The following is a 22083-nucleotide window of genomic DNA, read 5'->3' on the forward strand; positions in this document are numbered from 1 at the left end:
CTTTCTTGAGCAGGGGGACCTTGCGGGCACTGCAGGATTTCAGTCCTTCACGTCGTAGTGTGTTACTAATTGTTTTCTTGGTGACTATGGTCCCAGCTGCCTTGAGATCATTGACAAGATCCTCCCGTGTAGTTCTGGGCTGATTCCTCACCGTTCTCATGATCATTGCAACTCCACGAGGTGAGATCTTGCATGGAGCCCCAGGCCGAGGGAGATTGACAGGTCTTTTGTGTTTCTTCTATTTGCGAATAATCGCACCAACTGTTGTCAGCTTCTCACCAAGCTGCTTGGCGATGGTCTTGTAACCCATTCCAGCCTTGTGTAGGTATACAATCTTGTCCCTGACATCCTTGGAGAGCTCTTTGTTCTTGGCCATGGTGGAGAGTTTGGAATCTGATTGATTGATTGCTTCTGTGGCAGGTGTCTTTTATACAGGTAACAAGCTGAGATTAGGAGCACTCCCTTTAAGAGTGTGCTCTTAATCTCAGCTCATTACCTGTATAAAAGACACCTGGAAGCCAGAAATCTTTCTGATTGAGAGGGGGTCAAATACTTATTTCCCTCATTAAAATGCAAATCAATTTATAACATTTTAGACAAGCGTTTTTCTGGATTTTGTTGTTGTTATTCTGTCTCTCACTGTTCAAATAAACCTACCATTAAAATTATAGACTGATCATTTCTTTGTCAGTGGGCAAACGTAATAAATCAGCAGGGGATCAAATACTTTTTTCCCTCACTGTATATGGACAAGCGATGTCAGAGCGGCATGGACTAAGATTCAGTAGAATAGTATAGAATACAGTATATACATATGAGATGAGTAATGTAAGATATGTGAACATTATTAAAGTGACTAAGATACCGTAGAGTAGTATAGAATACAGTATATACATATGAGATGAGTAATGCAAGTTATGTAAACATTATTAAAGTGGCTAGTGTTCCATTTCTTAAAGTGGCCAGTGATTTCTAGTCTATGTCTATAGGCAGCAGCCTCTAATGTGCTAGTGATGACTGTTTAACAGTCTGTTGGCTTTGAGATAGAAGCTGTTTCTCTGTCACTCGGTCCCATCTTTGATGCACCTGTACAGACCTCGCCTTCTGGATGAGAGCGGGGTGAACAGGCAGTGGCTCGGGTGGTTGATGTCCTTGATGACCTTTTTGGCCTTCCTGTGACATCGGGTGCTGTATGTGTCCTGGAGGGCGGGTAGTTCGCCCCCGGTAATGCGTTGTGCAGACCACACCACCCTCTGGAGAGCCTTGCGGTTGCGGGCGGTGCAGTTGCCGTACCAGGCGGTGATACAGCCCGATAGGATGCTCTCGATTGTGCATCTATAAAAATGTTTTAGGTGCCAAGCCAAATTTCTTTAGCCTCCTGAGGTTGAAGAGGCTCTGTTGCGCCTTCTTCACCACACAGACAGTCTGTGTGGGTGGTCCATTTCAGTTTGTCAGTGATGTGTACGCCAAGGAACTTAAGCTTTCCACCTTCTCCACTGCGGTCCCGTCGATGTGGATAGGGGGGTGCACCCTCTGCTGTTTCCTGAAGTCCACGATCATCTCCTTTGTTTTGTTTTGTTGACGTTGAGTGAGAGGTTATTTTCCTGGCACCACACTCCCAGAGCCCTCACCTCCTCCCTGTAGGTTGTCTCGTCATTGTTGGTAATCAAGCCTACTACTGTTATGTCGTCTGCAAACTTGATGATTGAGTTGGAGAAGTGCTTGCCTACGCAGTCATGGGTGAACAGGGAGTACAGGAGCGGGCTGAAGGCACTGTAGCTACACTATACAGAAAAAAAAGAATCACACAAAAATGTCTTCCCCTTGTTTTAGCAGAAGCAGGCTTGATTCTATAATCTATTGAAGTGTGCTTCCGCCTAACCCATTATGCAAACATTATTGCTTTATCAGACAAGAAGGATGAGGCTCTATCCGAATGAATAGTATAACACACTGTATTTTATGACCTTCAGATACATGTTGTGATTCACTCTTCAAAGAATACCCAGGAAGTATCTAGTCATGAGCTGTGTGAACATATGAGATACAGCAAATCTGCTCATCTTAAAATATTAATAACAAGCGAACTAAGACTTCTACATGTATGATGCTTGACTTATATATGTTATGTGAGTAAGACAAAATCTACAATATGTGATGAAGTTACAGAGTGGCATTCCTGCGGACTGTTACAATGTGTATGTCTGATCTAGACCATGGCATTTGCGACCTGGGGGATGTGACAGTCACACTGGGCCGTGACCATCTGTGGCAGCAGGAACAAAAGGCCTGGGAGGAGAGGACGAGGGACAGGGTTAACTCTAACCTCGTGACTGACACCCTGCCTCGCGCTGGTGCATGATGGGAGCTTCGGGTTTTTACTAATGGAATGCAACAACGCAGATGACCCCCTGCCCTTGCACACAGCCACACAGTACCCCCCAACTCCAAAAGCTCTAACCTAGCCACCCACATCCATCACCTCTAAAGCTTATAGTGTTGCTCTGTTGTTTATTGACACTTCTATACATCCTCTTGTTTGTGCCAACGAGATCAGATCCACGGAAGATGCCATTTCCATTGCTATTCACACGGCCGTAACACATCTGGACAAGAGGAACACCTATGTGAGAATGCTATTCATTGACTACAGTTCAGCATTCAACTATTGTTCCCTCCAAGCTCGAGACCAAGCCCAGAGCCCTGGGTCTGGACACCACCCTCTGCAACTGGATCCTGGACATCCTGACGGGCAGACCACAGGCTGTGAGGATTGGTAACAACGCCTCCTCCAAAATGACTCAACACAGGGGCCCCCCAGGGATGTGTCCTCAGCCCGCTGCTGTACTCCCTGTTCCCCCACGACTGCGTGGCTTTGCACGACACCAACGCCATCATCAAGTTTGCTGACGACACCACGGTTCTAGGCATGATAACCAACAACAATGAGTCAGCCTATAGGGAGAAGGTAAGTGAACTGGAATTGTGGTGCCAGGACAACAACCTCTCCCACAACGTCAGCAAAACAAAGGAGTTGATTGTTGACCTCAGGAAGCAGAGGAGGGAACATGGCCCGATCCACATCAACGGGACTGCAGTAGAGAGTCAGCAGTTGTAAGTTCCTCGGCTTCCACATCACGGAGGACTTGACATGGACCAACAACTCCACCACTCTTGTCAAGAGGACGCAACAGCGTCTCTACTTCCTAAGGCGGCTGAAGAAATTCGGCATTCCACCCCGGGTCCACTCCAAATACTATCGCTGCACCATCGAGAGCATCCAGACCGGTTGCATCATGGCCTGGTACGGAAATTGCTCCGTCCACGACCGCAAGGCCCTCAATGCAGGTGGTGAAGACGGCCCAGCACATCACTGGGGCCTGCTCCCACCCATCCAGGACGTATACTCTAAATGGAGCCTGAGGAAGGCCCGCAGCATCATCAAGGAACCCACACACCCCCGTCACAATCTGTTCACTCCATTACCGTCGGGCAGATGGTATCAGAGCATGAGGTCTGATACCAACAGTCTCAGAAACAGTTTCTATCTACAAGCCATCAGACTGCTGAACAGTTCAACTGGACTGACCACCTGCTCTGATTCTCCGCACCTTAACACACATGCACGTACACACACACAGACAGACAGACAGACAGACACACTACACACACACCACAACTGTTGCTGCTACAAGACTCTTATTATTTATACTGCACAATTTAAACACTTGCCCCTCAATCCCCCCTCCCTGAAAACACGTAAATATTGGACTATATATTGTGCCTTCCTATATTATATTTATGCTAAAATATTTATTCTATTCTACTGAGCCATTTACTTTATGTTCGTATTTTTATCTTTTATTATTTCTTATTGTTGTTGCATTGTCGAGAAGGAACCAGCAAGTAAGCATTCCGTTGGACGGTGTATACTATGTGTATCCGATACATACAACTAATAAAACTTGAAATTTGAAACGAGCAGTTGTAGACGTGTCAAAACAACCCATAGAGACAAACAATTAGCTCATCACAGTTAATAAATTACATCCTCTCTTGCTTATACCAGCTCCCACTTGAACACTCAATCATGACTTTAACATAGAAATGATTAAGGCTCTTGTGACCCTGATGCTGATCTTACATTCTCTTTCGGGTCAACTTCAGCCTCCAAACAGTTGCTTCGATTCACTGTTTTTATTGGCAGTAAAATGTAATTCAAGACATGGCATGAGATATACGTACAACGACCCAGTTGACAAATAGTATAACAATGACACACAACCCTAACATATATACAGTGTGAGAATTGTTTTTTTCTGTCATAGTTCTCTCCCATTACAACACCTTTGATCTTGTATTTTTTAAACATACACATACCTTACATACAAAGCACTTTCCTGTGCTACATTTCAGTGTACATGTAATGTCAATGACAGTAGTGGTATGTCATTAGTTTATTAATACCTTCCTCTTGTGTGTCCCCTAATTGTTCCAGCAGAGTAGGATAGTGTGCTCATTTTCACAATTAGAATAATTACGGTAATTGCATGGTTCGACAAAGGACACAACGTCAAAGCAATAATACAAACAGTTACAACAGTAATCAGACATTAGACAGCAGCAAACACACATTAAACACCTTTACACATATTCAATCAGATGATACAAGTATATTACTTTGGTATTCAATTATTGTTATCAATGCATTGACTTCATTAATATCAGTCTGCTGAATGACCCTTATGTATATTATGGTTTCAGTGTGGTTAAGCTTCTTAAATATCATTGTGAAAAATTATTAGATGACTTGGCAACAGTTTAATGCATCAATGAGAGTTTGAAATGGATCTGAAGTCAATACATTTCTTAAATTTCTTTAAGTGCAATGCAACATAGAGTGCAGATGCAGTTGGTAAACCCAACTTGACTAGTATGTGCTATTTCAAAGACCACTTCTATTCAGCACTATCATCAGCACACCATGCTGATTATCAGCCCTGGCAATTTAACCTACAACTGAAATGTAACAGTTATGTTCCTCCCTTACAACAAACAAACAAGTAAGCACATATAAATGTTAATAACGACATATTGGTATAAAGGGTGGTCAGTACGTGTTTACATTTGGGGTACCCTTACTACAAAGAGATGAATGGGTCCACCCTTGGGGGTTGGCTGTACTGTCATTCATCCCACATGTATCCTGAAATGTAGTGGATATGATAATGACTAAAATAGCTAAATGGAGTAGTGAATCTCAGAGTTTTGGCAACCGCAAATAATCAGTGAAAACATTTGTCTATTTTTGAGTCCTACCTGTTGTCTTATAAGATGGCTTTGTTCATCAGCAGTGCATTAAAATAGCCTGTGGACATACAACAGAGCATGTTTTGTGTCATCATTTACATCTACGTAGGTATTCACAAGTGGACATTTCGAAAGGGGGGGAAAAAGCAAAAAGTCTTGACTTAGCAGTTTTGCCGGCGTCACGTGACGGGTCGTCGGCTGTATAGTCTGTTGAACTTGTTTCATAGCCTTTGTTGAGAGATTAACAGAGAACACACAATGTGGAGCTAGGCCCTGCCTGCCAGGGATAGTCTCAGTGACAGTCCTGGTAGAGAACCCGGTTGGGACCTGCTGCTTCCAAACCAACAGCAGCTCATTAGACCACCAGCATTATGCCGCTCCTCCATCAAGCCGTCTGATCTGAAGTCCTTGGGATTTGCTCCACAGCTGCTACTTTAAAAGGGCAAGAGAGAGAGCACCTTTTCCAAAATTCTTCCAGCTCCCCTCCAATGAAACCACACCTCATTCCCAGGAGCACCATCCGCCAACACAGTAAGTCACTAACATAATCGTCAGTTACTGTGGTGGTCTTGTGTGGGTTAACTCATAGATGGTGAGAAATTATTTGGTGGCTGTGTCGGGACGAGGGCCTCTGAATGTGTGGCGCTGAACATCCCTCGTGCCACAATGGGTGACTGGGCTCATGGTGTGAGGGGCAACAGGGGAAAGGTAGGAACTGGGAGCTGTGGGAAGGCCTTTCAAACACAGCTGAGCCGAGCCAGGGGGAGGTCACCTCATCACCTCTCACAGTAGTGTAGGGTGAAGTCCTTTGAAACCTTTTCCCCTCCTATACCCCACGGCTCCAGCTCGTCTTCATCTTCCTCCTCTTCCTCCGCCTCCTCCTCCTCCTCGTAGTGGCTGGGCTCCTCGATGGATGTTTCCATGTGGTAGCAGTAGGGTTGGCCCTCTGTGTACTCGTAGATGGTGGGCAGGCTGCTCTTCAGGCTGCAGCGGCGTCGCAGGGCCACTAACAGAGGCTGGGGCATGGTGAAAATGTCCAAGTTGTTGCCCAGGTCGATCCAAGCCAGGCTGGAGAACTTCTTGGGGTCCTTCAGAATCTCAGTCAGGTCTTTGACTATGGCCAGGGTCAGCCGGTTGCCGTTGAGGGCCAGGGTGTTGAGTTTGGGCAGAGACCCCAGGTGGGGTAGCAGGATACGGAGGTTCTCATCCTGGAGCTCAGTGAAACTGATGTCTACAGCAACCACTGCATCCCCACTGTTCTGGAGGTAGAAGGCCACGTGGCGGACGTCTCGACTGGAGAGAGGGATACTAGACAAGTCGACTGTGTCAGTGGATACCTTTCTCTGCAGGGCCGTCTTGAGACTGTAAAGGGATTTTTAAAAAAGATATTGAAAAAGAATGGAGACATTCTTGGATATGAAAGTACACTAGGGAACATGAATGAGGGATATAGAGGGGCTGAGTGCTGAAATGTTGGTCAATTGTATCATCTATATATGTGACCTGGGAACATGGCCCTCATGCCATATAATGTTTCCTGTGTTGTATAAAGGAGGGGGGTTGGGCACTTGGAGCAGAAGGCTGACATAGATTCTCCAGCATGAGGATTTAGCAGTGGACACAGTGAAGGGCCAAAACATACGAAACACCCAACCTCCTCATTCAGAAAGTGAAAAGCATTGCGTTCCTTATTACCAATAGCCAAAAACATTTACCATCAACATTTATTGGCTTGATTCAAAAGTCAAACCATGAAATTACAATCCTGTTTTAATGATTGAAACAACATGAAACAAAACATACCTAGACAGACAGAAATGGAAGAAATTTGAATCAACTAAAGTTGCTGGCATATAAAATGTATTTGATTGCGTAAGTTGTGTTGCTTCAGTGGATTTAACTACATTTCTGTAAATGGCAGGTGTGGGTTCCATTTGATATGAGACTGAAATTAAATGTGACAAAATGTATTCTTATGGCTGGGTATCTGTCTCAGTGCATAGCCTCACAGCATGAGCCTATCAGAGGCAAATCCTCATGCCTTTTGAAAGATGACATTTGTGTGATGTTGGAATCCATGGCTGGATTTATATTAAAGGTATTGCACTTTGATGTTGCTTTAATGCTGACTTCCAGGAGTTGGCATATCATGGCAGTGACTCATTCTGAGCAATGAGGAAGAGAGATAAGGGCAACAACCATTGATCTACTGCACTGTTCTGCTTCATAAAAACACATGACATTTGTATATCATCTGCATACCACCCTATAACAACTTTTTCCCATGCCAAATATTTCATACTTCAGTGCTTAACCAATCCCCATTCTCCAGCCTGTTTGGTAATAATATGTTCCACTAGAGCTGACAGAAGAGCCCTGAGTTTCTGATTTAGTATGGGTTTGAATTACAGCGTCCCCCAGCACCTAGTGATTTACAGTGACATCCATTGCACCACCTGACCACTTGTTCAACTAGAGGGCATTTTTCAAATAGAGAGATGCTATAAGTTATTGACATTTATTTTAACCTGGCTTTATAATTCGCAGTATAGTATATATGATTTATTCAAGATACTGTGGAAGCAATGTGTGATGATAAGCAACATAAATGTTATATACTTTACATTATTTATGTTGTTAATTAAGATTAGAATAACAACAATTGTTGCACAAATGATCATAGCATAAAGAGACATTCATCAAAGAGCTATCCTTTCTGTCCTCTGAGTAATGCATCTGGACCTGACAGGAATAGAAATCAGCTGTAGAAATGTCATTTCCAAAGGCTTACCTCACATGTAAGTGTTACAGCAGTGCTGTGACACAAAGGTGAACATATGACTCTCTAATGTGAGTTTAATAATACAAGTCCTGTCTGTGGAGCCTGCTCTCTCTCTCCCTCCCCTCCATTCCTTATTCATTTTGTTCCCTTTACAGATGTAGGATCTTAATTTGATCACTCTTTTGTTGCTGGGAATTTTCCTGCACAGCAGGAAATGCAAACTTTAGTGTATTTGAGGTTTAAAAAGGCTTCTAAAGTTAGTAATTTTCACTATAAAATGTCAGACTTGATTTGGCCTAATTAAAAATGTATCAATGTATCAATCAAAAAGGGTTCCAGAAGGGATCTTCGGCTGTCCCCATAGAATAACCCTTTTTATTTCCAGGTAGAACCCTCTTTGGTTCCAGGTAGAACTATTTGGCCTTCCATGTACAACCCTCTGGAGAAAGGGTTCTATGTGGAACCCAATAGGGTTCTACCTGGAACCAAAAAGGCTTCTTCAGAGGGTTCTCTTATGGGGACAGCAGAAGAACCCTTTTATGTTCTAGATAGCACCTTTTTTTCTAAGAGTGTAGAAACAGGATCTTAATTGAGCCCTGCACTCCTTTACGGCCCTTTTCAAGGAATTTATATTGTGGTCATTAAATCCAGAGGAATTTCTTATGAGGGTCTGAGGGTTGCTGTAAAATTGTGTCCCAATCTAGGTCTGACATTTCCAGGAATATGAAATAATTGAAACTAGGCTACTTGAGCATTCATAAATGTAATTGGAGCAATGATAAGTGGATACCAGGATTCAGTCATAAATGAAGCAGAATCAATACAAAAATACTGTTTTTAATTACCTAGGCAGGGTAAACTGCTAAATATAGTGACTGTCAAAATGAAGAGCCCCTACAGAGGCAGATGGCCATGAAAAAGTAATACTGCTATGCACTATAGTTGAGAATAATTTATCCCCATATCTCCCCTGGGCTACTGCACAGCTCACATCATTTTGTTTTTGCAAAGTCATTCATGTTTTAAGCATTGCTCTTTAAACAGTAAACATGTCATTCATATTTTCCCTTCACAACCACAGTAAAACTCAGAGCAGTGGGACAGGAGCAGAATGTCAAGTCGAGTCAGACTGATCAGTCAGGTTACCACCCCTTATTTCCCCCTCCTCACCCCAGGTGTCTGCTGCACTCCTGCTGGCTTGCTGCAGGTCTGACATTTCAACATGTGACAGACAGATAGAGAGGAAGTGGCCCTCCTCCTGTGTATACAGGGTCCCTGTAGATTGACCTGCCATGTAATGATGGGCCTCAGATACTGTATACTACATGGAACTACATGGAACTCTATTACACATCAAGTAACTCATGCCAGCAGTAAAATTAGATTTAAAAAACAGACATTGGGGACTGTGAATTAACACAAACATAGACACATGCATACAAACACACGATAACATACGCACTATACACACATGTACACATGGATTTTGTGTTATAGATATGTGGTAGTAGAGTAGAGGCCTGAGGGCACACACTTAATATGTTGTGAAATCTGTTATGAATGTATTTAAAATGTATAACTGCCTTAATTTTGCTGGACCCCAGGAAGAGTAGCTGCTGCCTTGGCAGCAGCTAATGGGGATCCATAATAAATACAAATACTAAACCTGTATCCTCATTAATCTCATTTACGGCAGTATATAAATAAAAGTATGTCTAAACCTATGAAGACGAATTTGCAAATTAGCCGGGAGAGAAAAAAACAATTTTTAAATAGAATATGTCATGAAATATCTTTGGATGTAGCTATAGCAGCTAGATGTATTGTAATGAAACTTCATAGTCGGTGGTTATTACGCATTAGTTTAGCAGTGTGGTATAATTGTGTGCATTGCATAGCATTAGATTTGTGACTGTTAAATGAGCTCCTCTGATAATATCTGGGTTCAAGTATATTTGGCCAGAAACAGAAATCCTTTATTTTATGCTTTGCTACAACTCAAATAACTCTGAATACGGGAACGCCTTACAAAGTGCCATTTAAGTATTGAATATGGGTGAGTGTAGTTTCCTTAGAGCTGAACATAAAAGCGATGGGAGGTGATGACTAATGCTTGTCCTGCTGCCTACCTCAGACTGTGTGAGACAGTCTCTCTCTGCAGGTGTTATGGAACCAACTGAATGGCTCAGTGAAAATAACCACTTCAGCTACAAGTTCAACATGGGAACATGTCCTCACATACTCGCTGTGAGTGAGTCAGTCTCAACCTAATCTAATGTCTCTCCTAAATCAGGGTGACTTCTGAGTTGACCCTTGTATACATTTTTTATTTTTGCACTGTCTCTATGCACACTCACAGGGGCGCAACTTTGGTTTAAGAAATGGGGTGGGACATAATAATAATAATATATATATTTTTTATCCAGTCAGATAAACACTCCAAACAGCCTACCCGACCGCTCGGGGGCGTCCGCATGATCCTAAAGCACACCGTTGCCTCGTTTTGTATGACATTCCAATGATAAAACTGTGGGGGACCAAAATGCCATTTCAGAATATGGGGGGGGGGGGCGACGACGACATGTCCCCCCATCCCCAGTGAAAGTTGCGCCCCTGCTCTACACACTCACGCACACTGACACTATAACACACAGATAACATGCACACACACTTACAGTGAGAGAAGAAAGTATTTGATCCCCTGCTGATTTTGTACATTTGCCCACTGACAAAGAAATTATCAGTCTATAATTTTAATGGTAGGTTTATTTGAACAGTGAGAGACAGAATAACAACAACAAAATCCAGAAAAAAAAACATGTCAAAAATGTTATAAATTGATTTGCATTTTAATGAGGGGAATAAGGATTTGACCCCCTCTCAATCAGAAAGATTTCTGGCTCCCAGGTGTCTTTTATACAGGTAACGAGCTGAGATTAGGAGCACACTCTCTTAAAGGGAGTGCTCCTAATCTCAGCTTGTTACCTGTATAAAAGACACCTGTCCACAGAAGCAATCAATCAATCAGATTCCAAACTCTCCACCATGGCCAAGACCAAAGAGCTCTTCAAGGATGTCAATTGGTAACACACTACGCCGTGAAGTACTGAAATCCTGCAGCGCCCGCAAGGTCCCCCTGCTCAAGAAAGCACATATACAGGCCCGTCTGAAGTTTGCCAATGAACATCTGAATGATTCAGAGGAGAACTGGGTGAAAGTGTTGTGGTCAGATGAGACTAAAATGGAGCTCTTTGGCATCAACTCAACTTGCCGTGTTTGGAGGAGGAGGAATGCTGCCTATGACCCCAAGAACACCATCCCCACCATCAAACATGGAGGTGGAAACATTATGCTTTGGGGGTGTTTTTCTGCTAAGGGGACAGGACAACTTCACCGCATCAAAGGGACGATGGACGGGGCCATGTACCGTCAAATCTTGGGTGAGAACCTCCTTCCCTCAGCCAGGGCATTGAAAATGGGTCGTGGATGGGTATTCCAGCATGACAATGACCCAAAACACACGGCCAAGGCAACAAATGAGTGGCTCAAGAAGAAGCACATTAAGGTCTTGGAGTGGCCTAGCCAGTCTCCAGACCTTAATCCCATAGAAAATCTGTGGAGGGAGCTGAAGGTTCGAGTTGCCAAACGTCAGCCTTGAAACCTTAATGACTTGGAGAATATCTGCAAAGAGGAGTGGGACAAAATCCCTCCTGAGATGTGTGCAAACCTGGTGGCCAACTACAAGAAACGTCTGACCTCTGTGATTGCCAACAAGGGTTTTGCCACCAAGTACTAAATCATGTTTTGCAGAGGGGTCAAATACTTATTTCCCTCATTAAAATGCAAATCAATTTATAACATTTTTGACATGCGTTTTTCTGGATTTTTTTGTTGTTATTCTGTCTCTCACTGTTCAAATAAACCTACCATTAAAATTATAGACTGATCATTTCTTTGTCAGTGGGCAAACGTACAAAATCAGCAGGGGATCAAATACTTTTTTCCCTCACTGCCATTACACACACTCACATAAAATCATCATTTACGCTGCTGCTACTCTGTTTATCATATATCCTGATGCCTACTCACCTTACCCCTATACATATATACCTATATCACTCCAGTATCCCTGCACATTGTAAATATGGTATTGGAACTGACCCTGGAATTGACCCTGTATATAGCTTCTTACTTTCTCGTGTTCTTCTTATTTCTCGTACCTTTGTTCTTTTTAGTGCTACATTGATATTGATTACTGCATTGTTGGGTTTGGAGATGGCAAGAAAGGTATTTCTCTGTACTTGTGCACGTGACATTAAAACTTCAAACTTCAAAGTCTGCAGGCACATCAAAGCCCTGCGTGGGTTTAAATGTAGTTGTACAGCAAGACAAGGCGACGTGTGAATCAATGTATTGTTTAAATTGACCCTTAAGTTACTATCCTTTTGTTACTATCCTTTTCTTACTTCCTTATTATTCTGTCTGTATTTCAGTGCTGTTACCTCAGACTGAAGCACAATGAGCCTGACTCATCAGTGTTCTCTTCCGCTTATTTTCTATTACTGATCATTTCCTCTTTAGAAAATGCATTGTTTCCACTGTCTATTCATCTGTAAAAATGTAAAATGAGCAAATACTGGAAGAAGCGTAATCATATCCTGCTTATTTTTTATCAATATAATTACTAAAGACCTGGAAACAGAATAACCTGTCAATTCATTTGCAAGCTATTTCCATTTTCATGATTTGCACATCAATGATTACAAAAAAAATAACATGTTGATACAAAGACTGTGTTTTCATCAAAGGAGCCAATGGATCTTATTTCTATACAACCCCTCTATTTCATCCCAACCAAACTGGCCACGTTTGTAGGCAGGCTACTGTCTGTATGGAGACTGTTCTGAGTCAAAGAGGACTGATGCCATTGCACAAACCATTGCTGTGGTGACAACAGCACCACACAGAGGAATGATTGACACTTCTGGTTGCCTCTGTGGTCCTGACCTGCCTGGCAAGCCCAGAGGCTGCTGTGTCCCAGCCCTATTAAATGTCAGACAAACCCACTCAAACCCCACTTAGGGTGGTTGTCAGAGGTCTGGCTGTGGCACTGGCACCATTTTAGATGGTGGTGTTAGCATTTGGGCAGTTTACATAGTTAGGGAGCATGGAGCAAGGGCTTTATGTGTGAAAGACTAATGGCTAGACGGAGGAGCTTACCAGGCCTGAGACTTCCGCCTGGACATGCTCTGTCTGAGCCACTTAGAGTGAGGTGTCAGGTGGTAGATCAGCTGTCTGCAGATCTTATCTGATGACTTGATGGTGTCAGCATCCTTCTGGGGAAAGAAAGGCTCAAAGATAAATCCCCAAAACACTGAATGAAACGTTAAGTGTAACAACAAAAGAATACCAGAGGCCCTCTTTTTAGTTTAGTTCTAAATATGGTTGTTACTCTTTGAGACCACGTATAAGCAAAATACAACTTTTGAGATACATTGTACCAGAGCTTTCTTGATTGAGGTACAGCTTTAGATCATGGAAGGACATTTCCACCTCAGTGTTCCTTTAGTCTTAAGTAGTTCAAAACCGTTCAAAATAACAGGAAAGAGGTTCTGTTATTTTGTCTTACTTTGAGACTGTTGCCTTGAGCTGTTCCTGAGCAAAACACAATTTAGGTGCCTTGCTGGAATACATTTAATCAAAGCTGGTGTGCAACAGTGTGGAAAACAGGAGTCATGGTGAGGAAATAAAGAGGCCAGATTCAATACTAAATCTAGTGTACACTTTTTTCTTGTTTTTTCTATCCGTTGTCTGTTATGTAAAGTCGGTTACTTTTGGCATCCACATCCCATTTCAACTCAATGTGTAACTGTCGCAAAATGGAACAATTATTATGTCATTGTTTTATCAATCTTTCTATGCAAACAACATCCAGCTCCTCTGTATGGTAATAATACACCGGTGAGAAGAGGGCAGTGGGAAGGTAGGCCCCTAAATGGCAGATCATCTGAAAAAGAAGACGAGAAGGCGGCCAGCACGTTGCAATAAACTTTAGTGAACTATTAACAGAAAAAAATTACTAATTAATACATATAGGAAGTGTTAATAGTTCACTAAAGGTTATTGCAACGTACTGGCCGCCTACTCATCTTCTTTCCTGGTAATAATACACTGACATTATTATAGCACTAGGGTTGCAAAGGGAGGGTATATTACTGGAAACTTCCGAAGTGTACCAGTAAACTGCCAGAATTTCGGTAACTTTCAAGGTTTATTTTGAATATTATAAGATTACATCTAGTGGCCTTTTTGGGTACTTCCGATTATGACAGGTATCCGTAATTATCTCTGAACCCTCTATGTGGCTTTATCACATGTAAAATATGTGAAATAATTATATAACGACAAAGCTGTAAAACATGATCCTAAATATAAATCATCAACTTAGTGAATACCATTGGTGTTTAATATGAGGGTTTCAGCATGAATCCTTTATATATTTCTTTACACACTTGTATTTATTTTACTATGTCAATATGTATTTGTTGTCAATGTTTTGGCATCAGACTGGTGGCAGTTGTGAAAAAGTCAATAGTTGGAAGAGTTGAAGAGTTAATTGAAAATAATGCCATTGTTGATTAGATGCTTTTGTCACTAACTAAGCTATTTTTGTATGCACACATGACTGTAAGTCGCTTTTGGATAAAAGCGTCTGCTAAATGGCATATATTATTATAATATATTTTCTCTTGAACCATATGGTCTATCTACTAGAAACTCATGGACAATATGGACACAGATATAACAATTAATACTATATATGAGTTATCCAAGGATAAATTACCAAAGTTACCATAGATTGCCATATATTTTCTGTTAATTACCAAAATTACAGAAGATTCCGCTAACTTTGGTAAATTACCGGTAGCTTTGCAACCCTATATAGCACCAATAATTATAAAGCCAAACCACGAGGAGAAGCAGTTGCATGGCAAATGTGGAAGACTTTCCCCATTACTGATTGTATTGGAACAGCGTATCCTTCTATTCATGATGATACTTATTCTGTTGACATCTTGATTTTTGGAAGTTTGATTCCAAGCTAAGCAGACAATACACCATGAGATAAGTGTTGTAGAGATCTTACCTTCTTAGGACACTGCATCTCGCGAGCCAGGCTTAGCAGCAGCTCATGGGAGATGGGATCCACCAGGTTGAGAAAAGCAGCATTCTTATATAAGATGTCATTGAGGGACGTGCCCTCCATGCCCAGATCCTGCCAAATCAGACAAGAAGAGACGGTATTACTCAAAGGTCCTTAAGGCCACATTTATCGCTCTTCGTATTTTATGAAAACAACGCATTGTGTAACGAGAGCAGCATTATCACAGACACACCTGATGATATATTATGAAATTATTATGAAATAGACAAATCTGTTTTAAGTGCAGGACTAGCTGGATATATACGGTTTAAAGAGGATGTTGAGAAGTTCCAGGAATAATAATGTAATGCTACTGTAGATAAGACACAGATAGAAAACGGAATTTTTAAAAATATATACAGTGGGGGAAAAAAGTATTTAGTCAGCCACCAATTGTGCAAGTTCTCCCACTTAAAAAGATGAGAGAGACCTGTAATTTTCATCATAGGTACACGTCAACTATGACAGACAAATTGAGAATTTTCTTTCCAGAAAATCACATTGTAGGATTTTTTATGAATTTATTTGCAAATTATGGTGGAAAATAAGTATTTGGTCACCTACAAACAAGCAAGATTTCTGGCTCTCACAGACCTGTAACTTCTTCTTTAAGAGGCTCCTCTGTCCTCCACTCGTTACCAGTATTAATGGCACCTGTTTGAACTTGTTATCAGTATAAAAGACACCTGTCCACAACCTCAAACAGTCACACTCCAAACTCCACTATGGCCAAGACCAAAGAGCTGTCAAAGGACACCAGAAACAAAATTGTAGACCTGCACCAGGCTGGGAAGACTGAATCTGCAATAGGTAAGCAGCTTGGTTTGAAGAAATCAACTGTGGAAGAAATTATTAGGAAATGGAAGACATACAAGACCACTGATAATCTCCCTCGATCTGGGGCTCCACGCAAGATCTCACCCCGTGGGGTCAAAATGATCACAAGAACGGTGTGCAAAAATCCCAGAACCACACGGGGGGACCTAGTGAATGACCTGCAGAGAGCTGGGACCAAAGTAACAAAGCCTACCATCAGTAACACACTACGCCGCCAGGGACTCAAATCCTGCAGTGCCAGACGTGTCCCCCTGCTTAAGTCAGTACATGTCCAGGCCCATCTGAAGTTTGCTAGAGTGCATTTGGATGATCCAGAAGAGGATTGGGAGAATGTCATATGGTCAGATGAAACCAAAATAGAACTTTTTGGTAAAAACTCAACTCGTCGTGTTTGGAGGACAAATAATGCTGAGTTGCATCCAAAGAACACCATACCTACTGTGAAGCATGGGGGTGGAAACATCATGCTTTGGGGCTGTTTTTTCTGCAAAGGGACCAGGACGACTGATCCGTGTAAAGGAAAGAATGAATGGGGCCATGTATCGTGAGATTTTGAGTGAAAACCTCCTTCCATCAGCAAGGGCATTGAAGATGAAACGTGGCTGGGTCTTTCAGCATGACAATGATCCCAAACACACCGCCCGGGCAACGAAGGAGTGGCTTCGTAAGAAGCATTTCAAGGTCCTGGAGTGGCCTAGCCAGTCTCCAGATCTCAACCCCATAGAAAATCTTTGGAGGGAGTTGAAAGTCCGTGTTGCCCAGCGACAGACCCAAAATATCACTGCTCTAGAGGAGATCTGCATGGAGGAATGGGCAAAAATACCAGCAACAGTGTGTGAAAACCTTGTGAAGACTTACAGAAAACGTTTGACCTGTGTCATTGCCAACAAAGGGTATATAACAAAGTATTGAGAAACTTTTGTTATTGACCAAATACTTATTTTCCACCCTAATTTGCAAATAAATTCATTAAAAATCCTATAATGTGATTTTCTGGAGAAAAACAATCTCATTGTGTCTGTCATAGTTGACGTGTACCTATGATGAAAATTACAGGCCTCTCTCATCTTTTTAAGTGGGAGAACTTGCACAATTGGTGGCTGACTAAATACTTTTTTCCCCCACTGTATATTAATTGAAGGGGTGAAGGCTTTCATCTGAAAAGAGCTCTACCTGAATACTATAATGTGCTTAATGTGTCTTGCTCCAGGCAGAAGCATTTATTTTAGGATATCCACCTACACATCAGTGATTTGAAGTTTCAGAGAGTTTTAGCATGCCACAGTATTGCACAGTCTGTATCGCTAACTTTAGTCCTATGGTGTCCTTCTGATGAATCCTGCAGCATATGAGAGTTCAATAAACATTATATGATGGATGAGCATTTGCTTCTTCTTTTGATGTTTAATGTAGCCTTTTGTTTAGGTCTGCCATTGTGCAACACATTCTAAACATTAGTCTAAAAACAACTAATCTATGAATGGTGCAGACACATTTGTGAGGGCAGACAGACACAAAAGAGTTGCTACATGACGGGTATAGAGAATGGCTTTTGGGTGAGAATGCTGTCTGTAACAAGCTACAGATCAGAGCCGAGATGAAGAATTAAGTAAGGAGAGTAGATAGGGAACAGAAAAGGAAAGATTTTCACAGGCTGCATAGAATAGCTGTTCCTAAGTCCTCTACAAAGGCCTAATTAGGCTGTGTATGTGAGGGGTAGCGATTGGACGCGCACATATAGAGAGCTGAGAAATGAAAGACATGGAGGATGGGCACACACACACACACACACACACATAGACACACATAGACACACAACAAAAGGCCTTGATCGCAATGTACAGTTTGAGTGGGAGCCACCCATTACTGAATTTTAACAAGGGCACCAATAAACACAAACAAGACAAAAAATGGGTAAGAAGTTCCTTCTCTTTTTTTGAGAAGCAATGAGGAGTCCTTTTTAATGGGATATTGTGAAGACTTTACTACTTTACTGCAGACGTAACATTATGAACTCAGTTGCCTATACACATATAGCAGTGTAGCAGTGCGGTCGCTTTTATTTCATCGTCCTGTGTAAATATCCCGTTTCTTGTTTTTTTTGTCTATTTTGTATATATTTCTCAATTTTTTACTTTCATTCTTTAACTAAATATACTTTCCTGCAACCCGCCTCACCCAACGTGGAAAGGATTCTATTATTTCTGTATAACTTTCATCAAGAACCGTAAGCTGAAACGAGTGCAGCCGCAATCTGAATGGCTACCTGCTATTAGTCAACGTTAGCGTCTTCACCACTGTCCGTGGCCTACATTATCCACCAGCCAGCTCTAGCTCTAGCCTGGACAATTCGTCGGCCAGTCTGCACAGCGTGCTATCGACCCAGCGTGCTATCGACCCAGAGCTTATTGGACTTTCTGCCGGAATCACTGGACCCTAGCGCCGGATCATCACAACCAGCTAGCTAGCTGCAACCTGTTGTTGGCTGATTACCATTGCCCTATAGCAAGCACCAGTTAGCCTTGAGCTAGCCTCAGGCCCATCTCCCGGCTATCTACCTCTCTGTCAACCGGACGGGACCTCCTAGTGTTGACACTGAGCCCCGCCGATCCAACACGACTGGTTTGCCGACGAAATAGTCTGATGTGGTTTCAACAGGCTTCCCGTTGCGACGACCACGAAGATCCATCTGCCAGCCCCGGCCCGCTAGCACACGCAAACTACAACTGTGCTCCCTGCTAGCTGTGCTGAAGCACCAATTTGAACTGCTCTCGGACTCACATATTGCTGTTCACTGGACCTTATGATCACTCAGCTGCACAGCTGATGCCTGCTGGACTGTTCCTTTACTGTCACACCCTGGCTCTGGGACTATATATGTTGAGCCAGGGTGTGTTCATTCTAGGTGTTGTATTTCTATGTTGGGAGTTCTAGTTTGTTTATTTCTATGTTGGCCTGAGTGACTCCCAGTCGGAGGCAACGAGTGTCAGCTGTGGCTGGTTGTCTCTGATTGGGAGCCATATTTATACTGTCTGTTTTCCCTTTGTGTTTGTGGGTTCTTGTTTCTAGTCTGTTGTGTTAGACCGTGAACTGTCACGTTATCGTTTTGTTGTTTTTGATCGTGTCTCTAATAAAGAGTATGTTTGCCTGCAACGCTGCGCCTTGGTCCTCCTCTGTATACGACGATCGTGACAGAAGAACCCACCATACCAGGACCAAGCAGCGTGTCCAGGAACACACGCAGGAGGTAACGCTGGTGGATGTCCTCCTCGGCTGGGGACAGATTACGAAGGAGGAGGCCGTCCGGTACCGGAAGGCGATGAAGGGGGAGACCCAGGCAGGAGTGGAGAAGCGGCGTCAACCGGGCCGTGGTCGGACAGGCGAGAGGCACCCCCAATAATTTTTTAGGGGGGGGCACACGGCATGGGCGACTGGGCAGCAGGAGGCTGCCACAGGGCGAATTGGGAGATTAGGAGAGGAGGCCACCGGGTTTTGGGGGCCAGAAGGCAGGTTGGCGGAGCCTGGATGGAGAGCAGAGCCAACTCCCCGTACTCAGGCATGGCAGCATGAGACTGGGCAGGTTCCGTGGTATGCGGAGCTGCGCACTGTGCCACGAGTGGTCCGGCATAGTCCGGTACGTCCTGTGCGAGCACCCCGCACGTGTTGTGCGAAGGTGGGCATGCAGCCAGGACGGAGTGTGCCGGCTCAGCGCTCGTGGCCTCCAGTGCCTCTCCTCGGTCCCGGATATCCTGCGCCCGTGTCACGTGCTGTTATGCCAGTACGGGTACACAGCCCTGTACGTCCTGTGCTGATGCCTCACACAGAGTGTGTGAGGGTAGGCATTCAGCCAGGACGGGTTGTGGCAGCTCTCCACTCCAGGTCTCCTATCCGTCTCCACAGCCCGGTCCAGCCTGTCCCTGCTCCTCGCACCAAGCCTACGGTGTGCGTCGCCAGCCCGGTTCGGCCTGTCCCTGCTCCACGCACCAAGCCTACGGTGTGCGTCGCCAGCCCGGTTCGGCCTGTCCCTGCTCCACGCACCAAGCCTACGGTGTGCGTCGCCAGCCCGGTCCGGCCTGTCCCTGCTCCTCGCACCAAGCCTACGGTGTGCATCGCCAGCCCGGTTCGGCCTGTCCCTGCTCCACGCACCAAGCCTACGGTGTGCGTCGCCAGCCCGGTCCGGCCTGTCCCTGCTCCTCGCACCAAGCCTACGGTGTGCGTCGCCAGTCCGGCCCGGCCTGTCCCTGCTCCACGCACCAGGCCAGGGGTGCGCATCGTCAGCCCGGTCCGGCCCGTTCCTACTCCACGCACCAAGCCAGGGGTGCGCATCGTCAGCCCGGTCCGGCCCGTTCCTACTCCACGCACCAAGCCAGGGGTGCGCATCGTCAGCCCGGTCCGGCCCGTTCCTACTCCACGCACCAAGCCAGGGGTGCGCATCGTCAGACCGGACCAGGGGCGCCACGGGGGGATGGTGGAAGGGTGGTGTGCAAGCCCGGAGCCAGAACCGCCGCCGAGGAGGAATGCCCACCCAGCCCTCCCCTGTTTTGCTCTGGTTGAGGCGCGGTCGCAGTCCGCGCCTTTAGGGGGGGGTACTGTCACACCCTGGCTCTGGGACTATATATGTTGAGCCAGGGTGTGTTCATTCTAGGTGTTGTATTTCTATGTTGGGAGTTCTAGTTTGTTTATTTCTATGTTGGCCTGAGTGACTCCCAGTCGGAGGCAACGAGTGTCAGCTGTGGCTGGTTGTCTCTGATTGGGAGCCATATTTATACTGTCTGTTTTCCCTTTGTGTTTGTGGGTTCTTGTTTCTAGTCTGTTGTGTTAGACCGTGAACTGTCACGTTATCGTTTTGTTGTTTTTGATCGTGTCTCTAATAAAGAGTATGTTTGCCTGCAACGCTGCGCCTTGGTCCTCCTCTGTATACGGCGATCGTGACATTTACACGGTACCCTGTCCTGTTTATTCTGTTTAGTCTTAGCCCAAACGTTATCGCTATTTCCAGTTGTGTCTTAGCTCTCTCTAATAACACCTGTGACTGCTTTATGCCTCTCTCCCATGTCAATTATGCCTTGCATATTGCTGTTTGGGTTAGTTCTTGTTATACAATTTCACTGTAGAACCCCTAGTCCCTCTCAAACTGCCTCATATAGTTCCTTTGTTCCACCCCCCATACACGCCGAGACCGGCTCAATCGATGCCTCCAATGACGCTATCTCTTTCATTGTTACCCAACGCTTAGGGTTACCTGAACTGTACTCATATCCTTCCATATCCTTTTCTGTACATAATGCCCTGAATCTTTTCTACAACGCCCGGAGAACTGCCCCTTTTATTCTATGTACCCAACGCACTAGAAGACCAGTTCTTAAAGCCTTTAGTCGTATCCTTATTCTAGTCCTCCTCTGTTCCTCTGGTGATGTAGAGGCTAACCCAGGCCCTGCAGCCCCCAGTATCACTCCTACTCCCCAGGAGCTATCATTTGTTGACTTCTGTAACCGTAAAAGTCTTGGTTTTCTGCACATAAATATCAGAAGCCTCCTTCCTAAGTTTGAGTTATTCACTGCGTTAGCACACTCCGCCAACCCTGATGTTCTAGCAGTGTCTCAATCCTGGCTTAGGAAGGCCACCAAAAATTCTGAAATGTCCATCCCCAACTATAACATTTTCTGTCTAGATAGAACTGCCAAAGGGGGTGGAGTTGCAATCTACTGTAGAGATAGCCAGCAGAGCTCCATCATACTATCCAGGTCTGTGCCCAAACAGTTTGAGCTTCTACTTCTAAAAATCCACCTTTCCAGAAATAAATCTCTCACTGTTGCCGCTTGCTACAGACCCCCCTCAGCCCCCAGCTGTGCCCTGGACACCATATGTGAATTGATTGCCCCCCATCTATCCTCAGAGTTCGTACTGCTTGGTGACCTAAATTGGGATATGCTTAACACCCCGGCCATCC

At 44.1% G+C, this 22083-nt stretch overlaps 2 protein-coding genes across 2 annotated transcripts in view; one reads left to right on the forward strand and one right to left on the reverse strand.

Annotated features, from left to right (window-relative positions):
- Positions 1 to 4197: 4197 nt before the first annotated feature.
- Positions 4198 to 22083, forward strand: part of LOC121550216 (glutathione hydrolase 1 proenzyme-like) — a 47999-nt gene continuing 30113 nt past the window's right edge. The window contains exon 1 of the mRNA XM_041862368.2: positions 4198 to 5841. The gene's annotated coding sequence lies outside the window, so the exon portion shown is untranslated. The remainder of the gene's footprint in view (positions 5842 to 22083) is intronic.
- The window catches only part of LOC121551592 (leucine-rich repeat-containing protein 75B-like), a 31936-nt gene continuing 15689 nt past the window's right edge, over positions 5837 to 22083 (reverse strand). The window contains exons 2-4 of the mRNA XM_041864295.2: positions 15240 to 15368; positions 13313 to 13428; positions 5837 to 6672 (exon numbers count right to left, since the gene is read on the reverse strand). Coding sequence (XP_041720229.1) covers positions 6087 to 6672; positions 13313 to 13428; positions 15240 to 15368 — 831 coding nt within the window. The 3' untranslated portion in view covers positions 5837 to 6086. The remainder of the gene's footprint in view (positions 6673 to 13312; positions 13429 to 15239; positions 15369 to 22083) is intronic.

Source organism: Coregonus clupeaformis, chromosome 18, assembly GCF_020615455.1.
Source record: "Coregonus clupeaformis isolate EN_2021a chromosome 18, ASM2061545v1, whole genome shotgun sequence".
Taxonomy (NCBI): Eukaryota; Metazoa; Chordata; class Actinopteri; order Salmoniformes; family Salmonidae; genus Coregonus; species Coregonus clupeaformis.